At 46.7% G+C, this 19,466-nt stretch overlaps 1 protein-coding gene across 2 annotated transcripts; it reads left to right on the top strand.

The window, feature by feature from the left end:
* Window positions 1-670: 670 nt before the first annotated feature.
* On the top strand, window positions 671-12,660 carry F3 (coagulation factor III, tissue factor). Of its 2 annotated transcripts, none has more exons than XM_004752563.3 (6): window positions 671-923; window positions 2,118-2,229; window positions 6,654-6,844; window positions 9,200-9,378; window positions 9,955-10,102; window positions 11,675-12,660. In XM_004752563.3, the coding sequence occupies exons 1-6, from the start codon at window positions 824-826 to the stop codon at window positions 11,809-11,811; spliced, it is 867 nt and encodes a 288-aa protein (XP_004752620.1). In that variant the 5' UTR covers window positions 671-823; the 3' UTR covers window positions 11,812-12,660. The 2 variants fall into 2 exon arrangements, with proteins under 2 accessions (XP_004752620.1, XP_004752619.1); XM_004752562.3 differs by having other exon boundaries at window positions 9,955-10,114.
* The last annotated feature ends 6,806 nt before the right edge of the window (window positions 12,661-19,466 follow it).

The following is a 19,466-nucleotide window of genomic DNA, read 5'->3' as shown; positions in this document are numbered from 1 at the left end:
AGACTACCGCAGCTCTTCCTCGGTCACTACCCCTGCTGGGCTGGGCTGCGCCTGGGCTAAATGACCTCCGGACCTGTGGGCAGACACCTGCATGAGGCCGAACCTCAGGTGGGAGAGAGCCCAGCTCGCCGTCAGCCCCTACTTGGCGACAGATTCCGAGGCTCGGCCCCAGGTGCTCGGCGCGCCGGGCGAATGCTCCCCGCCGCGCCAGCGAGCCCGGAGCCGCTACGTGCGGTTCAACTTGTCAGTGCTGCCGCTCCCGCCGCCGGGGACAGCACCGGCACCAGAGTAGGGGAGAATCCTTGCCTCCACCTTGAGAACTCCTCCCGAAGCGCCCCCGCTTTCTTCCCCACAGACCTGCCCACTCAGGTCGGACGTTGGGGTCGCCGGCCTGGGTGGCCCGGGGGTGACGGGGCCGGGAAGCCGGGGGGACCCTGTCCCCCGCCGCACCTGGAGCCGCCGGGACCGAAGGGAAGCATCGCGCTCTGCCGCACGATTGAATCACGGGTGAATCACCGCTGGGAGTTTCCTCCCCGGAGGAGGCGGGACAGGGGCGGGGACTGGCCTGGGGCCGCCCACCGCGACGGCCAGTAGCCCGGCCGGAGGCAGGAGTGGGGAGGAGCGGCGGGGGCGGACCGGGGGGCACACGAGGAGCGGGCGGTCGCGCGGCTCCTTAAAGCGCGCCCGAGCGCGGGCTTCCCCAGATTCAGGGTTCCCAGCACCCCTTCCCGCTCTAGCACGCTGCCATCGGCGCCTCCAGCGCATCCTCCCTAGTCTTCGGGGCGCAACGGAGTCCTCCCGACCTCGCCGCCAGCTCGTGGACATGGAGACCCCCACCTGGCCCCGGGTACCCAGCCCCGAGGCCGCGGTCGCTAGGATGCTCCTGCTTATCTGGGTCCTCCTGCAGGTGGCCAGAACGTCAGGTGAGTGGCACCCGCTCCCGAAACCCAGCGGCGCGCGGCCGGAGGAGGGGGCTCGCTCTGCTGCCCGGAGGTGCCCCGCACCCCCTTGAGGCGGCCGAGTCCTCTCTCAAGGAGCGAAGTCCGAACGTAGCCGAAGCCGGCCCCCGAGGCGCGCAGGCGGGTGATGGAGGGTAGTAGTTGGCGTCCCTTCTGCTGGAGAAGCTTGCTCCCGAGTCCGTCATTATGGCATACAGGGATTTGTGGCTCCCGCTTTGAGTTTAGGGAAGGTGTTTTCCAGTGATCACCACCTTGAAGGTGGTGATCACTGGATCACCACTTGGCCTGGTCAGCGTACCGTGTTGGTATATTATCCTTCATTGCACGTGCACTTGCCTGGATAAAGATCCGCCCTTGCGGTCTTTTCTTGGACATCTTTGTTTTAGATTGAGTTAGAGGCAATCTTGCTGCAAAAAGTCGCTTAGATTGGAGCAGACACCACATTGTGCATGCCCCATATGCTTATTCCGTGTGCGCGGCATGGCAGAGACTGACCTGCTGAGTATTGGCAAAACAGACCTTAATAATAACGCATCCTAATGAAACCCATACCATGGCGTGACAGGCCACACCTCTGACTAGCTGTCCGGAAGTTTTTATATAGAGACATGTTAGATAAAAATGGAAAAAGTCAAGATTTGGCTTTCTTATGGTATTCAGCCCTAACCTCTCTCACACGCGTGGGATCTGCCCTTGTCCATAACTTACCCAAACCCTTCTTACCTGGCCTTCCCTGGTGAGTTGAACCTCTGAGTCCTGTACTTCCTGGGCTGGGTCTTAGATATAGCAAGAGGCTGAAGGCTCCTGCGCTGTGGTTTTAGGTCAAGTTATCTCAGGGCTTCCCACCATTCTAACCCCACCTCCTGCATCCACACACACACACCCCTGAGTAATTTCAAACTAGGATTTTGAGATCCTTATCTTTTTTCTTAGATTACCAGGTAGATCTTGCCATGAGGAACTTCAAAGACTTTAATTAAGAAAATAAAAACTTGAAAATCTTTTTTGTCTTGATAATTCAGTAATGAAGCTTTTGTGGTTGGGAAAAAAATGATATGAAGTTAATGGTGATTTGGGGGGGGGAAGAGGTTTTATACCATCAACGTGAAATCATATGCTGAGTTCATGTAATAATAGTTGTTTCTCTATTGTTTAAAGGCACTACAGAGATAGTGGTAGCATATAACTTAACTTGGAAATCAACTAATTTCAAGACAATTTTGGAGTGGGAACCCAAACCCATCAATCATGTCTACACGGTTCAGATAAGGTAAGCTAGGTAAAAAAAAAAAAAAAAAAAGAAAGAAAGAAAGAAAGAAAAAGAAAATTAAAGTTTTTGATGTTTCCACTTCCCTGTGCTGAATACAAATGTCTTTAATGCTGATGAATGGATGAGAGTATTTAACAGATGACAAAGGGCATTCCTGGTCATTTGCAGGCGAGAGCTATACTCCGTGAAGCCTTCAACATTGTCACAGCTTAAACTGATAGACTGTTTCACTTGTTTTTGGACAGTATGGAAATATTCTTAAATGGAGTCTAAGCTGGCGGTAGATGAACCTTCTTGAGCTGCTGTGGTAGCATGGGAACATGTTGTCCTGAATGGATACTAATCCCATTTAAGCACACATTTTTTTCCTCCCTGTCTAGACTGAGCCGGATCTAACATGTTGTGGAGGGGGCGGGGAGGAGTCCAAATGTAGACATTGCCCTAAAGCAGTGTTTGATTCACTCATCTTTGGACACTGATTGAAAATTCGGTTGCATACATATACTCAGAGGAGGTCAAAGTTGTGACTCACTAAAGCCTGGAAGAAATGCTCCTCTGTCTATATTCTGGGTTGTTGGAGCCACGCTGCTTGGCCACTGTCCTCTCTGACTGACAGCTCCCTCCAAGAGCTGGTAGGTTGGCATTTTCAATCTGAGTGTCAGATGCTTGCTGCCCATCTTCCTTGACGGTTTTTACCATTTTCTTGGGGGAGTTTTTGGTTTCTGAAATGTTCTAGGAGGCTCAATAGAGTTCTTATTAAATAGAGGAGAGCTAGTTGAAAAAAGGCACAAGGGAATCACTGGCTCCAAATTCAAGGTGTTTTGCTGTTTTGTTTTAGCTTGTGTCAAACCTTTTATATGGTATTCGGAACATAGCTCCTAAGGACAGAGAGTCTCTATGAGGTAGATGTTCTTTTTCAAAAATGAACTTCATGATGACTATTGCTAAACAGGGAAGAGAACTTGTGTATGTGCGTGCTGTGGGCACAGATATAGAGAGAGAACGACAGGAGTTTCAGAACCCCAGGTAATAATTATGGTTATGGTCCAACTCGTCCATTCAGCGTCCCCTAATTGAGAATTGGTAATTAATTCCTCTGATACAGCACTGAGGTTTACCTTAGTAAAACATCTTCCTTCTGGATAACAAAAATAGGATTTTAGGAGGAATGCTTACTCCTACATATATTCAGTCTTGGGTTTGGTGAATATGTGGCAACTGTTACCACCAACCTGATTTTTAAACAGAAGCCTTGATGGGCTCTAAGTTCTCAGACTTTCCAAGACTGCTGCTATTTCTTTATTTTTTTTTTAAAGATTTTATTTATTTATTTGACAGAGATCACAAGTAGGCAGAGAGGTAGGCAGAGAGAGAGGGGGAAGCAGGCTCCCCGCTGAGCAGAGAGCCCGATGTGTGGGGAGGGGGGGCTTGATCCCAGGACCCCAGGACCATGACCTGAGCCAAAGGCAGAAGCTTTAACCCACTGAGCCACCCAGGCGCCCCGCTGCTGCTATTTCAGTAACACATCCTAGCAGAGCAGTGGCTCGCAGGTGCCTGCAGCCAGGGATGAGGGATTCCTGCCAAGACAGTGACCTCCCCATACTCCTGCCCCTGCACTAGAAGCCCTGGGGGCTGTCCCCCAACCCCACACTCTTCTTCAGCCTCCCCGTGGGTAAATACAATTCCTGGGTGAGAAGGATGATGGCAGTCCAGGAAGAGGAAACTTGCCTGGGGAAGGGGAGGGATTGATTCTGACTGCCCCTATAGTGAGTGCTCAGGCTCTTCTGGAACCAGATCTCCCCAGTACCTCAGACCTCCAGCTGTCTAGGTGGGTTGGCCATACTCAGATGGGAGCCTGCAAAGCTGGGAGGAGGAAGGAAGGCCCTCTGTGGGTTTTCCTCCTTCCTGGCTTTCTCCCCTAGAGAAAGCATTTTAATCTGCTGCTCTTCTTCACCCACCCACCGGTACCACCAGCCTGTCCCCATCTCAGGGCACCCCTGCTGTGCCTGGAGCCCCTACTTGGAGCTCTAGCAGCGTTTGCCCTCCCCCCTCACCAAAAGTTTTCAGTGGTAGCTGGGAAGGGCTATTGGCTCAAGCCATTGTGCCCAACCATCACCTGTAATATTGATTCTGTGGAAATGTTCTGAATGCTAAGACGAAACTTCCAAAGCTTCTAGAGAGCAACCTGCTTTTAAATTGTTGAATCTGGCTTCTGTTGGAATTTCTTAGTAATTCAAGTGGGACATTTATTATTTCCAAACCGGGACGTTTTGCAATACCTAGAGGAAGCTTGAAGCCTTTTAAAGTGTTATTGCTGACAATAGCATTTAGAGGAACTTAGTACAGAACCCCTTCATTACCTTTTCACAAAACTTTACTGCTTTCGGGGATCTAGGCGCTTGTGCTAATTTCACCAGAAGAGTACTGTGATTTCTGTGTGTGAGCTGGGACGAATGCAATACCTGTCTCTCGGATGGAAGGGGGCCGCAGAGCGCAGCAGGCTTTCTCCTGTTAACCCAAACAGTAGGTGTGCCGTAGCGATGGAGAAGAATCGTTATGTTCTCACTTTTTAGAATAGAAGTGGTATTATTATTAAAAATACATTTTGGTCATTCTGGAATTAAGACAGCCTCTCTACTTTTATCACAGAAAGTTAGAGAAATGTAAGAAACCAAAATATGTCTGTACTTAGGGCTCTTATGCATGAACTGAGAGAGCTGAATCCACATGGCAGTTTGTTTTCCCCTGATTCAGCCCACAAGTGCAAACCACCTAACACTCAGCAAGGCCTAGCTACGCGAGCCCTCCGGTTTAGCCGTGCTGCTTCCGGGTGCATGGGCCACAAGGGCATGGACCCTGGTACCAGGTTTGTAGTAAGTGCCTCGTTGGACATGTCAGTGCTAGGGTACAGAGAAGGAAATACGTGAGAAAGGAGATACGGAGATTCTTGAAGAAATCAGGATTGGAGCACGGTCTTGAATGCTGCGCAGGGCCCTCTGGTGGTCTGTGATGCTAAAGGGAAAAGCAGTGTGGCTGTCAATGTACATGGCACAGGTGTTTGGATCCAGTGGCTGGGACACTCGTCTACAAATATTTCCATCCTTTAGAAGAATGTCGTGTTTAGCAGTTCCTTAAATTATTTCCTCTTCAATAATGTCTCGCAAAGGAAAGCTCTACCTTAGCCTCTTTGTCTCTCAGACTGTTAGATCCTACCGGTATTGTAATGTGATCATCTTTGATGGGCTGTACTCACATAGAAGTGAGGAAGGCATGTAGTATAATGAGACGGACACATCCGTTCTCACTGCATTAGCTATGTTACCTTGTACAAGGTACTTAATGGCTCTGAGCTTGTGTCCTTATATGTGAAAAAGATCCAATACCTTCTTGGAAAGATTATATCAAATGAAGTTGCCTGAGTAAAAGGCCCTGTATGATTCCTAGCATATGGTAGATTCAGTGATAAATATCCACACCAACTGTGGTCACAATCAAATATAATATATAGAAGATACAGTGATGTAGTACCTAACCTATTATTAGTACATTGACTATATTTCACATAAAAATATATTGACTATATTTCACATAGAATATATAATGTGATAAAATAAGTGTGTAGTAGGGACTCCTGGGTGGCTCAGTCAGTAGGGTGTCTGACTCTTGATTTCGGCTCAGGTCATCATCTCAAGGCCATGAGATCGAGCCTCACATCAGGCTCTACACTCCATATGAAGCTCCCTTGGGATTCTCTCCCTCTCCTTTTTTCCCTCCCCCTGCTCATGCTTTCGCTCTCCCTTTAAACTAAATTTAAAAAAAAATCAGTGTGTTATAGAATGATATAATAAGTAGACTATAACAAATAATTGGGTCTTGATGGGAAATTGTTCTCTCTCCCATGTAACCATAAGAAATTGTCTGCATTTTAAGAAATTAATTTCTTTTTAAGAAATTTCTTTTTAAGAAAGCCAGCACCTGGCTGGCTCAGTCAGTTGAACATCTGTCTTCGGTTCAGGTCACAGTGTTGGGGTCCCAGGTTAGGCTCCCTGCTCAGCAGGGAGTCTGCTTCTCCCTCTGCCCTTCCCCTTTCCCCCGCCCCATTGTGCTCTCTGTCTCAAATAAATAAAATCTTAAGAAAGAAAGAAAGAAAGGAAGGAAGCTACTTCATAAATGGTTGAGAGCACAGACCCAGCAGGCAAGCTGCTGTGTGACTTCGAGAGGGACACCCGTTCTCACCTTGCCCCATAGCCTTATCTGTGAAAAGTGAGTCATTGCAAAGCCATCCCTAGGCTGCTGCAAGGACCGCTGCCTGCTTGGACCCCGTGTGGGGGCTGGTAGTATAACACCCAACCCCAGCCAGAAAGCAAACTGCCTCCGATGCAGGTCCTCTCATTTCATTTCTCTGCCTCTTTTCCTCCCTATAGCCCTAGACTTGGAAATTGGAAGAGCAAATGCTTCTACACCACAGACACGGAGTGTGACCTCACCGACGAGATTGGGAATGACGTGAATCAGACATACCAGGCGCGGGTCCTCTCCTACCCGGCGGACACCACCGATTACTCTGGGGAGCCTCCATTTACAAACTCCCCAGAGTTCACACCTTACCTGGAGAGTAAGTACTCTTTGTAATAACCTTTCATGCTTGAGCTGAATATTCTGTGAGCTTGTGACTCTTAGGCGCTATCACATTAAAGACTAGTATCCATACACAGATCCTCTTTCTCCGGAGTGACTCTTAGGCGCTATCACATTAAAGACTAGTATCCATACACAGATCCTTTTTCTCCGGAACTGGTAAGTGCCACGGCCCTCTTGGCTCACTCCTGGTGTGGTGGGAGGTTAAACTCTGCACTTGTTAACAGTGTCATCATGTAACTCCCCTCCCCCCTTCCCTATCCCCAGGCCCAGTGGAGGGGCTGGGGAGGCATCAGGGAGGGGCCGGGAATGGGTCGGGGAGGAGGAAATCCACCAAAGCTGGAGATTGAGCATTTCCCCCGTGGATATTTAGGAGATTATAAGAGACGGAATCGCATGAATCTCCGGAATATTCTCTTCCATCATGAGACCAGAAGTCCCAGGTTAGGGTTTTCACCAGCAGTCACAGATCTCTGTAGGTCTAGTTCCCCTCTGAGCCCACAATGAGGCCTGCTGACCTTTTCAAATAACCTGAGCAGGCCTGGAGTCCCTGGATGCGGTGGTGGTGTGCCAGCCCTTGCCTGGCCCGCCCCAGCCTGCCTCCTTCATGCCGGCTTGGAAAATGAGGAATGCTTCCCTCCCCAGCCTTTGCCCCAGTAAGCTGACCTTAGAACCTAACAAGGGAATGCAGAGGATTCCAGCCAAGCAGGAGAGTTAGAAATTTTTTTTTTTTTTTTTTTTTTTTTTTTTTTTTTTTTTTTTTTTTTGGTCAGGACTATAGTTCTGAGCTAGGTATTTTTAATGAACAGATGTAGCACATTGAGGAGAGTGAAATCAGCTGCTCTTTCAAAAGGAATTAGAACAAAAGGTTAGAATGAAAGGGTGTTATGTTTTTTGTTTGTTGTTTAAAGTTTTATCTATTTATATGAGAGAAGAGAGAGAGAAAGAGAGCACAAGTACAGGGAGCTGCAGAGGGGGAGGGAGAAACAGACTCCCACTGAGCAGAGAGACAGATGTGGGGCTCGATTCCAAGACCCTGGGATCATGACCAGAGCCGAAGATGGACGCTTAACTGAGCCACCCCAGCACCCTGGGTGTTATGTTTTTTATCCGGTGCTTTTTGTATTGACCCTCTGACTGCCCAGTGAGGGAGATTGCTCTCTCCCAGCAGGGACAGTGAGAGGCTGAGGGACGGTCCACCAACTTTCCCCTCTGCTGTCTACAGTGAGAGTGGAAATAGTAAGTAACCTAAACCCCGAGTGAGTCTGTCTGCCCTCCCTGAGCCCCCGGTTGCCAGAGCCTGTCTTCAGACTCCTGTGTGGCCCTCACTGGTGTGTCTCTCACAGGGGCTCAGCCACAGCCACACTTCAGGGACCGTGCAGGGTCCGTGTCACTCATTCCCCCTTTGGTCAGATCCTCATGATTTCCTTTTATAGTTCTTGAGTTTTTTTGTAAGCCACTTCAAATCCTTTTTTGGTATAAGAGAGAAAATATTTTATAGGGGTGACTGGGTGGCTCAGTCGGTTAAGTGTCTGCCTTCGACTCAGGTTCTCCCTCTTCCTCTTCCTCTCCCACTCCTCGTGTGCTTGCTCTCTCTCTATCAAATAAATAAATAAAATCTTTAAAGAAAGAAAGAAAGAAAAGCAAAATATTTTATGTATTAATTTTGCATGCGCACACACACACACACACACACACACACTTGCTGGTAATTTGTGTTGAATTACTGGGATTTCTACAGTCACACAGCCTAAGCACAGCAGACTGCTGAGCCATTGCAGAGACCCTATGGTTGACACTGGCTCCCTGAGGTCCTGAGGACTTATCCTGCTCTTTCCCTCAGCCCCTAATTTACTGTATCTAAAATATGGAATCTTATACAACTGCATCATTTACTACAACAGCCACTAGCCACAGATGGCTACGGAGCACTTGAAATACAGCTAATGCCATACACCCTGGATTTTGAAAAATATCTCCAAAATTTTTTATATTGATTACATGTTAAATGATAATATTTTAGCTATTGGGGTTTAAACAAAATGTATTATTAAAAGTAATTTCAGTTGTTCCTTTTTGCATTTCCTGCTGTGACAGCAAGGAAATTTAAAGTGACGTCTGTGGCTCCATTATATTTGCGCAGAGATGGCAGTGCCCTGGGAAGTCTCGGGGTTCGGCTGCAGAGCCACTTAGCTCCCGACCGCCGGGGAGCCCATTCTGTACGGCCACTCCACGAGGGATGGCTGGGCTGCTATTAACCGTGACAACTGAATGGGCTTCTGCTTGGTAGAGAATTCTTTGGTTCTAGCGGAGCTCATTTTCTATGTTTCAGCCAAGCTCGGACGGCCAACAATCCAGAGTTGCAAACAAGTTGGGACAAAGCTGAATGTGACCATACGAGATATGTGCACATTAATTAGGAGGAACGGCACCTTCCTCGGCCTCCGGGATGTTTTTGGCAAGAACTTAATTTACACACTTTATTACTGGAAAGCTTCAAGTACAGGAAAGGTGAGGATTCTTTCATCTGTTTTTATGACTTGTTTTAAATTATGGCTCCTTGACTTTACAGCCCACTTCCCCCTTAGTTCAGAAACGCCACAGTGGGATGGATGAGAGAGCAGCGTGGGCGGGGGGCGGGGGGCGGGGGGCGGGGGGCGGGGGGCGGGGGGCGGGCGGTTCTGCCTGGGACTCCCGGCGGACCCCTCCGATCCGCAGGCTCCTCAGCCAAGGATTGCGCCGGGTCGTCTCTGAGGCTCCTGCCAGCCCTCCCATTTCTTTCTCTCTGGAGGATCCCAGAGACAAAGTCGGTTTTCCATTCAACGATGATTGCTTCATTCCTTTTTCCCTTTATGGCACATCTCTTCTAGAGGAGCTCAATTGGGTTGGATGTACCTAAATTGGATATTTTTGGTCTTGGAAGAAGCGCCCTTAGCAGTTACCAGGGGGAACAGAGCAGCCAAGTCACTTCTAATCCTTTCTATGTCAGGTGTGTCCCTGCAGGCTTTTCCTTCCACAGTGACTTAGTAGTGGGGAAAGAATTCACTCTGAGCCCAGATGAATTCAGAACTCTTTATCTTTTAACAGAAAACAGCCAAGACAAGCACTAATGAGTTTTTGATTGATGTGGATGAAGGAGAAAGCTACTGTTTCAGTGTTCAAGCAGTGATTCCATCACGGAAGGCTAACCAGAAGAGTCCAGAAAGTCCTATTGAGTGCACTAGCCATGAGAAAGGTACGTTCACAGGTGAGTGGCTCTGCCCAGCATTCGCCTGGGAGGCACGGATGCCTTCCAGAAGGCTGGTTCCACCCTCAGAACCAGGATGGACTTTTGTTCTGGGAAAAACAGAGTAGTAGTTGTTGTTGTTTGTTTGTTTGTATTGTTCTGGGGGTTCCCTTACAATTTTAGGCATTTAGAAATGCTTCTGTGTTGTCCCTTTATATTAGTGTGTTCTTGAGCCCCTGCCATGTACCAAGCTCTCCACTGAGCACTGGACACTTGATGCAAGTTTACAATTTAACATCAAAGCACAGATTTCTCTGCGTATTTTTTCATACTTAAATTCGATCCTGGGAGTTATGGGGGAGTGTCTGAACCAGCGGCAGCAGCACCCACTAGACATTTGTGAGCATGCGCCATGGGCCGTTGTCACAGGGTCTGGAAGTCTAACCCAGAAAGGAAGAGACTGAATCTACCAGATAGTCTCTCGTGCAGGTGTTTGCACACCTGGGGCCCAGACCCCTTGTGAGGAGTGGCTCCTAGCTGGAAGTGCCACGGGGGGTTCAGTGTCCAGTGAAGCTGAAATCCTGAGTCGCCCTCCAGGCTTTATAGGGAAAGGACTCTGAGGACATTCAGGGAACAAAAGAGTCATAGGATAGCTCCTTGCTAAGGCGAGATTTGAGTATTTAAAAACACTTTAAAAAAATATTTTATTTATTTATTTATTTGAGAGAGAGAAAGAGAGAGAGAGAGCATGAGAGAGAAGGTCAGAGGGAGAAGCAGACTCCCCACTGAGCAGGGAGCCTCATGCGGGACTTGATCCCAGGACTCTGGGATCATGACCTGAGCGGAAGGCCGTCGCTTAACCAACTGAGCTACCCAGGTGCCCTAAAAACACTTTAAAGTAAATTCTCTCCTATTGATTGACCACGATGGAAGTGGGGAAGAAGAGGGCTCTCCTTCCATCTGGTCCTGCACCCCTCTGTGCCATCAGACCCCCAGTCCTCACATCCATCTCCCTCAAGCCAGCTGGGGTTCTGCTGCCTCTTGTCCTCATATACACCCAGATCACTTCTTCCCTGCCTCTTTTTCTTCTACTGAAATGTGTCCTTTAGAACCATTTCAGATGCCACCTCCACCAGGAAGCCTTCCTATTGCCCCAACCAATTATCTACTGTCCTTCACCTGAACCCCGCTAGCACTCTGTGTCTCGCTCTTTGCACTGACCTTCATCTTCTACGATTGTAATCCTGGCCACCAAACCAGCATTAGTTTTAGCCTCTTGTTTCTAACAATGGTTCCTGCTCCCACTTAAATGTACCCTTTCTAGGCTGTCAACATTATCCGGTTTATTAAACAGCCCATTAAATCACGTTCACCACCATCAGCAGCCCTAAAACAGTGAGGGCTTGACCCATTCTTTCCTAATTGAAATGTGTTGCCGTGGAAAGAGCGGAGGAAAAAAATTTCAAATTACACAAAACATTAATTTGGTGTTATTTGGGGTTATTGCCCTCTGTTCTGCCCACTGATGAATGGGATGCAAGCTCTCCAAGTGGAAGTTGATTGGTACTCTTTGTCTTTCAGGAGCGCTCCTCATCATTGTAATTGTGGTGCTCGTGGTCCTCATCCTCATCATCATCCTGTCTGTGACCCTGTACAAGTGCAGGAAGGTGCGCGCGCGGCAGAGTGGGAAGGAGAGCTCCCCACTCAATGCTGCATGAGGCGTGTGTCCTGGGAGCTGCCGTCCGCGATGGAGAGTAGGCGCACTGCGACCAAGAACTTGTAAGACAACTTCCAGACAAATGGAAACACAAATGAGTATCTTGGAGCATAGAGACTCGGGCTCAGAGATAGCTCTTGATCTGACCAGTTCTCACGATTAGGATTCTGGTTTCAACGACAGCATTAGACACTTTGGAATGTAACGAAAGGTACAACCAATTCCAAGATTTAAAAATTTCTATTTTAACACTATGGCAACTTTTGCACATATCATATGTTAGAATGTACATTCTATACCCCAAATGAAACCAAATCACGTAATCAAAACAGATGAACAGGAATCTTGGATAGGTTTTTGGAAAACTTTTGAGAATCTGACTTCAAATCATAGGGGAGAGTGAAATGGAAATTGGGTGAAATTTTCTAACATAGAGAATTCTTTTGTGATATATGGTGTTTAGGTTCTTCTTTTCTGAGTTCTTTAGAGTTCCAAAACAATTGGCAACTTTTATATGAATGTGTTAAATGCAGAAGACTTCTGTTTTGGGGCACATTCCTAAAGCACCTTACAGTTTAGCACTTTAATTGACTCAGATGCTGTGGATTAAGCACTTGACAGCCGACTATATATATATATTTTTATAAGACTACTATACAGACCACATAGAGGTGATGATTTAAGGTACTGCAAGTTTTTATGGTCCATATTGTATATATTTATATAATTTTCTAAAAGGTTTTATACATGGGGATATTCTATTTATAGAAGTAATATGGTTCTATTTGTATATATTGAAATAATTTATTTAATATACTTTTATACAAATAAAGGTGGCTGGGAATTGTGACTGTTGTATTTATTATACCTTCCATTTTTTTATTTATGATTTGGACTTTGTATTAGTTGGCTCTGCTGCAGGAACAAATGACCTGAAAATTCTCAGTGGCTCACAACAATGCTATCTTAAAACAACAATAAGAACAACAACAACAACAACAACAACAACGCTATCTTGAATTCTCAATTACATTAGTTTGGTGGCTGCCAAGTTGACTGCAGCTCTTCTTAATTACATTCTCATTCTAGACCCGAACCCAAGGGGAAGACTCTATTTGGGTCAGGGCAGAGGGAATACAAAAAGTGAGTACTAACAGCAGCCATGTCTTCAAGCTTTGAGCCACCTCTTAGAACTTCTGCTCACCCGTCACTGGCAGGCAACATTTGATCACACCTGACAACACTGCCTACTGGGGGGCACCACCGATCACACAGCAATGGCAGGGGCACACGATGTCCCGGGAAGGGAGAAAATCATCCAGCAGACTGCAGATGGGAGGGAGTGACTTCTTTTTGTGGGCATGGGGTGGAGTTGCAGATGAAGGCCAGAGAGGAGAAAGGACCAATTCTTTGGACTATCATCTTGAAAGAAAATTGGATGAAAGGGCAATAGAAGATAGGCAGAGAGAGAAGTAGAGTCTCTGGAGTTCATGAAAAGCAAACTAAATTGAGAGCTCTTTGTGGCTAGGACTGGGTCTGGCTCGTGTTCATGGCCCTTTGAAGGAGGCAGTGACAGTAGGCTCGCAGTCATCGCTGAGTCCAGCTGACCACGTTACCTCCCTCTAGAGTATAGAAATAGGGAGTCCACCATTCAAACACAAATAAAACACGGCAGAACAGTCTTGATCTCACAAGAGTATTGAAAGGGGATTCTAGCTAGACACGGAAATGAGGTTCCCGGCACCTACTACGGCCACAGCTGTGTTTGCTCCCCACTGTGAAAGGCTGGGCCAGTGCAGGCTAGAAAGAGCACCCAGATGGCCCACCCTCCTGGAAGGGGTCCCCCACAGACACCCTGAGCAAGCATTAAAATAAGAGAAAAAGCAGGTCACTGTCCAGTTGTTCATGAATTTCAAATCCCTCTCTTCCTCTGCTCCAAAGAATTCTAAGGGTTATCCACAAAACTCTAAACATGACATGTTTGATATAATATCATATTCTCTGGAAGGATGGGAAAATCAAACCTTTGCTGTCCCCTAAAAAATAGTAGCCTGAAAGGAAAAAAGTGGTAGAAACTTCAGAGAAATAAAGGAAAACAGACCCATAGTGTATTGGGTTCATTTTATTGGTTTGCTTGCCACGAACAATCGGTATCAGTATGGGAGAAGCTGTCATACACTTGGCAGTGTTTCATTATGCCAGAGAAAGAAGGCGTGCCTTTATACCCGAGTCAACAGAAGAGAGCTTGGCATGGGGGCGTGTCCTGCAGTAAAGTGTGCTTTGGCCATTACCTTGAATTCCTGCTCTCACAGGGCTCCCTGGGACAGAGCTTAGTCCACCATGTGGGGGAGGGGGTGATAGAACAAGTCCCAGAGAGGGCATCTGACTGCCTGTTTCCATTAGGCTGCTCCTACCTTGCCAGGAACAACTACGTCATTATGTGATTCTGAGGCCTCATAATCTAAGGAATGTGAATGGATCCACTAAAGAAGGGAAAGCCAGTCTGGATAGTAACGAGGTGTCTGGCTGTTCACAGGGAAGGAATGCATTTCAGATCTGAATGAGGCCACACTGCGATGATCAGGAGGATTCCTGAATGCACTTTAAAAAAAAAAAAAAAAAAATTATTTATTTTTAAAATTTCTTTTCAGTGTTCCAGAATTCATTGTTTATGCACCACACCCAGTACTCCATGCAATACGTGCCCTACATAATACCCACCACCAGGCTCACCCACCTCCCACCCCCCTGCCCTCCAAAACCCTCAGATTGTATTTTCAGAGTCCCCAGTCTCGTGTTTCTCCACCTGTCCTTATTGCTGAGACTGAACACCTGCTGCTAAAATCCACACTGTCCGTAGTACTCGGAGCAGAAAAGCCTATTAATTTTTTCCTGGTATCCAGAAACTGCTGCCCTCCTGTGGGCCAAATTATACTTCATTACTTATCCTGGCCCTTGATGTATCATAAAGCTAACTGTTAGTAAACAAACATTCAAAAAAAAAAAAAAAATTCAGGCTTTGAAAATAGACCTTTACGATCTCAAATTACTGAATAAGTTTGACTTACATATAAGTAGTCAGTACTGGTGAAATCCAAAGACATTTTACTGTAGTTACAGCTAATGACCTATAAAAGTACCTGTCTCTAAAGTAAAATAAGGAACAATTATTCCTGCCCATGAAATAGGAGATAAACTCATTCCCAAGTGCAATTCTTACTTGTTCTAAAACATGAGTATTTAGCAGGTGTTATTTCTTCTTTAACAGTTGCCTGATGTTTGTTACTGCTATCATGTAACTTTAGTTCAGAAACTTATAGTGGGCACTTGTATCCATGGGCCTTGTCCCGCTGTCTGTACCATCGCAGCGCCCTGGGCTCCAGAGCAGGAGCCATAGCCCCTGCTTTTCATCTGGGGTCTAGGTGATTCTGGCTTTGCCATTCAATACATTCCTTCCTTGTTACTGCAGACATTGGTTTAGGCACAGGATCTAACCTCATCTAGGAAAGATGAATCTCAGGGCTTTTTCTGGGACTGTGGGCACACTCTTTCTTGGGGAATATAATGAAGAAACCTGTGGCCCCCAGAGCTGCAGGCAGTTATCTCAAGACCACAAAGGGAGCCAGCTTCAGCTGGAGATAACACACTGGAGAGCAGTGCAGGGTGAAGGAAAGAAACTAAGTCACCAAGCTACTGGATCAAACCTTGCCTGAAGTTCTCCCTACCCATGGACTTTTCACAGGATATAAGCCACTTAATTGCCTAAGTAAGCTTTGGCTCAGGTTTTTTTTGCCAAAAAGCACCTGAACTGAAGCTGGGAAAGCACTGACCATGGAGTATAAACAGAGAGAAAGAAGGACGTTTATACTATAAATGTCTGTGTTCATGCCCTCCCAACTACTAAATGATTTTGCCCTGAAATAATCCCTGCTTGCTGGCACTGTAAAGATAGCCTTTTCCATTCAGTTATTTCTATCAGAACACAAACATACTGTATTATTCTCTACTTTAAAAAATGAATCTTTCTTTGACCTGATAGAAGCCCTCATCTGGATTTCCTTCTCATTTCCTGCTTCTTGGACACCATCCTCAATTTGTAAATATTGGATCACCTTAGTGCTCCAACCTATTGTCTATCAATAATCATTCTCTGTGAAATATAGCCAAGCCCATGGCTCTATCATTTCGCTCTATCCTGCTGTATGCCCTTATCATCTGCATGCAGATGACTCCCAGTGCCCCCAGGCTCTTTCCGACACTCCCGAGCTATGCAGCAGACCTAACTACTACAGCATCTCTACCCATATGTCCAATTAGCACCTCAATCTTAATATGGCCAAAGAGAGTCTGTAATTCCGCCCCCTCCCAAACCTGTTTCTTCCCATCTTTCCTACGTCAAAAAATGGCACCACTCCTGGCTCAGGCCCAAACCCTTTGTGTCACCGCTGACTTCTCTTTCTTCTCCCATTCAATCTATTAGCAAAGAGGTCAGCTCTACCTTTTAAATACCCCAGTTCCAGAGATGCCTGCGTGGCTCAGTAGGTTAAGCATCAGGCTTAGGTCATGATCAGGGTCTTGGGATAGGGCCCTGCCTTGGGGGGGTGGGGTGTCTATGCTCCGTGGGGAGTCTTCCGGTTCCTCTCTCTCTGCTCCCAACCCCCCTCTTAGCTCACCCTAGCTCTCACTCTCTTTCTGGAATAAAGAAATAAATCTTTTAAAAAAAGAATGCTCCAGTTACAAAAGTTAACCTCCTCCTCAGCTATCCCGCTAACGCCAGCCATTCTCATCTCCTATTGGATTATTTCCACAACCTCCTAGCTGGAGGCCTCCCTATTCCCACGCCGGGTCCCTATATTCCATTTTCCTCACAGCGATCATAGCTATCCTTTTAAAATTATATGTTGTGTTTTCAGGGGTACTGCTCTCAACCCTCCAAGAGGACTCTGGGGTGGGGGGAGTTGGAATGATTCCAGATTAGAGTTAATCAAGGGGAAATGCTCACAAGGTGTGAACAGGCACACTGAAGCCCCAGCCTGTGTGAAGGTTGGCGTGAAGGCCAGCGCGCTTAGAGAGGGGTGCGAGCCGGATGCCGCAGGTTCCCCTCGGTCCTCACCCTCTCCTACTCTAACTGGCTTCCCCCCCCCCCCGACTTCTCCCTCTGCCACCCAGAGGCCCTGGGCCCTGCGCCAGATGCAGAGGGAACAATTTTCTCTAGGGGTTTTCTACCAGGTCTCTCTGCGAGTTCAAAGAGAAAATGGGCATGGTCCTTTGTGTGGATTCTCGAAGGCCTCAAGGAAGAGGCAGGTGGGAGCTGGCAGGGGTCTCACCCCCTCCCATCCCGTCTCCCCGGGGCTCCTCCTTCTCCCCGACTTCCCGGGGGGCTGCCCTGGCAGCAAGAAGCCCAAAAGGCCGTTGAGCTTTTGGGCGCCTGCCCAGCCCGACCCGGGCCCACGCCTCCACCGCTGCTCCAACCCTGCTCCAAGCCCCCACCCCCGCTCCAACCCGGTCTCCCACACCCACCCCTGGTCTTGCTCCCTGCTCTGGAGCTGCAGGGCACTGCGATGGTACAGACAGCGGGACAAGGCCCATGGATACAGCAGTTGTAACTTTCTTCACTTTTTTAACCCTTGATATAATTTTAATTTAGGCTCCCTTTCCACCAGCTAGTAGAAACCCTTCTGAGTGAGTTGGCGATTCCCTGGAACCTCCGCTTTTTCCCTGTGTCCAGTCTGCCACCCCCACTGCCAGGACCTGACTACAGGTCCCTCCACTTCCCTCTGGCTGGCCTTTCCCTCCAGCCTGGGAAATCTATGCTAGGCGGAGATCGCTGGGCTGGAGGTTGGGGGAGCCTCACTCCTACTTGTTGCCTGTCCTCAGTACATCTGCTGGCTGTGCACTAGTCCTGTCTGTCCAGGCTGCCCTGAACCAGAGCAAACCTCATGTCCCTCTGCTTTGTGCTTCCATCTCCCCCCTGAACACTGATCATACAACTTCGGACTAAGTGGGAAGAAGGGTCAAGGCTGAAAGGATCCCTCCAGCCACATGGTTGAAGCAGGAGCATTCCTCTTCTTACAGGGTGACCCAGACCCCTGGGGAGAGTTCTTTTGTCTCAGACTGGGTATCTGGATCAACTGTGGCCAGGGACAAAGATACTATAATTGGTCCACTTTGAGACAAGCTCTCACCCCAGACCAAGAGCAGCCATGTGGATAGTGGTAGGAAACAGGGCCTCTGAGATGACAAGAGGAAGAAATGCTGGGTAGATGATCTCGGAGGTGCCCTGTTCATGTCCCAGACGAGGCAGGAGGTAATGGCAAAGACGACGACTTAATGAGAAGACAACAGCAAAAGCTGTAAAGGGTGGTGAGACAAGATAGTACAAAAAAGAACTGAGGAAACTGGCAGGAAGAAACCTGGTTAGGGCCTATCCTCTGTCCCAAGAGCTCTGGCAATATTCTGGGATGGCGGGGGTAGGGGGAGATAGTAATTAGAAAATGGAAATCAACTAGTATCTTGTGAAGATTTTTGACCATTACTCCAATGATCTATTAGAATTAGAGATACTGAAGCACAGACATGAACAGGAAGAAGTCCAGCCTAGTGTTACACATGTGGAACTAGAAACATAAACTGATGGCCAATTTCTAACAACAAGTCCACAAGTCCACGGGTCAAGTGACAAAAATTCAAATTTCTGTTCTTTTCCTGAAATCAGCCTGCAAAATTCATACAAAATCTTTATAAGACACACTAAATTGGCCAAAGCACCTCACAAAAATAATAGAGAAAATTAAACAACTGTAGTTAAAGCTATTATAAGAACTCTAATTTTCTCAAAAAAGCTCTTAGTAATTATATGCTGTTATGTCCATCAAAACAATTCTATATAAAATGCTAAGATTCAAAACTCAACAAATCAACTCATAATTTGTAAAACGAAAATTAAGAACCTTGCCTTACTAAGACTTGAATACAGATCAACTGCACCTTACAAAACTTTTCTACTTCTTGTATAAGCAGATGTAATCCTTTTAATCAGGATTAGAGTCTAAATTGCTGAAGTCTTTGTCTATGTGCTTCTGGGTCTAAGAGAATTTCCTTGAAAACATATCCAATACAAAAGTAAAACTTCTAGATCTCAATATCATCAGCATTTCTATTCAATGTAAGCACTTTTAATATTAAAAAAATTATCAGTTATCAGTTACTGGAGATACTCCTCATAGAGGTATTTAGTTAGTCTTACTCGGAAGCATAGTTTGAGCTCATTTAACTCAAACTTCAAGAAGTTGTTAAGTACAGAGATCTGAAACAAACATCTACTACTGGTTTTACTACATTTCCATTCACAAAATTATAATTTATTGCTCTAGCATTGGCTCTGTCCCCAAATCCTAAGATTTTTATAAATGATCGTCCAAATTGATAATGATTCGCTTCTGTTTTACTCAGAGTGTGCAAAGATACAAAGAGAACATCCCAAAGCAAATGCAATTGGCTCTACTATGCTGATATATTAAGACTCTACTTGAAACTCAGTTTTTAATATGTTAATAACACTAGTTATGAGAAGCATCTTGACACTTCTTTTGTCAACAAACAAAAAGCCAAATCTGTCCCCTTTGGATTCAGTGTAAAGGAGTCCTGACATTTATG

The sequence above is a fragment of the Mustela putorius genome, unplaced genomic scaffold (assembly GCF_011764305.1).
Source record: "Mustela putorius furo isolate JIRA1106 unplaced genomic scaffold, ASM1176430v1.1 tig00003853_pilon_pilon_pilon, whole genome shotgun sequence".
NCBI lineage: Eukaryota > Metazoa > Chordata > Mammalia > Carnivora > Mustelidae > Mustela > Mustela putorius.
The sequence above is the reverse complement of the archived record's forward strand: the minus strand, read 5'-3'. Positions and strand labels throughout refer to the sequence as shown.

Bases quoted from the DNA above. Each gene is read 5' to 3' on its own strand.
- F3 (XM_004752562.3), top strand. From the start codon at position 824: ATGGAGACCCCCACCTGGCCCCGGGTACCCAGCCCCGAGGCCGCGGTC. The intron at 924-2,117 runs GTGAGTGGCACC...TATTGTTTAAAG, and splicing joins GCAGGTGGCCAGAACGTCAG to GCACTACAGAGATAGTGGTA. The intron at 10,115-11,674 runs GTGAGTGGCTCT...TTTGTCTTTCAG, and splicing joins TGAGAAAGGTACGTTCACAG to GAGCGCTCCTCATCATTGTA.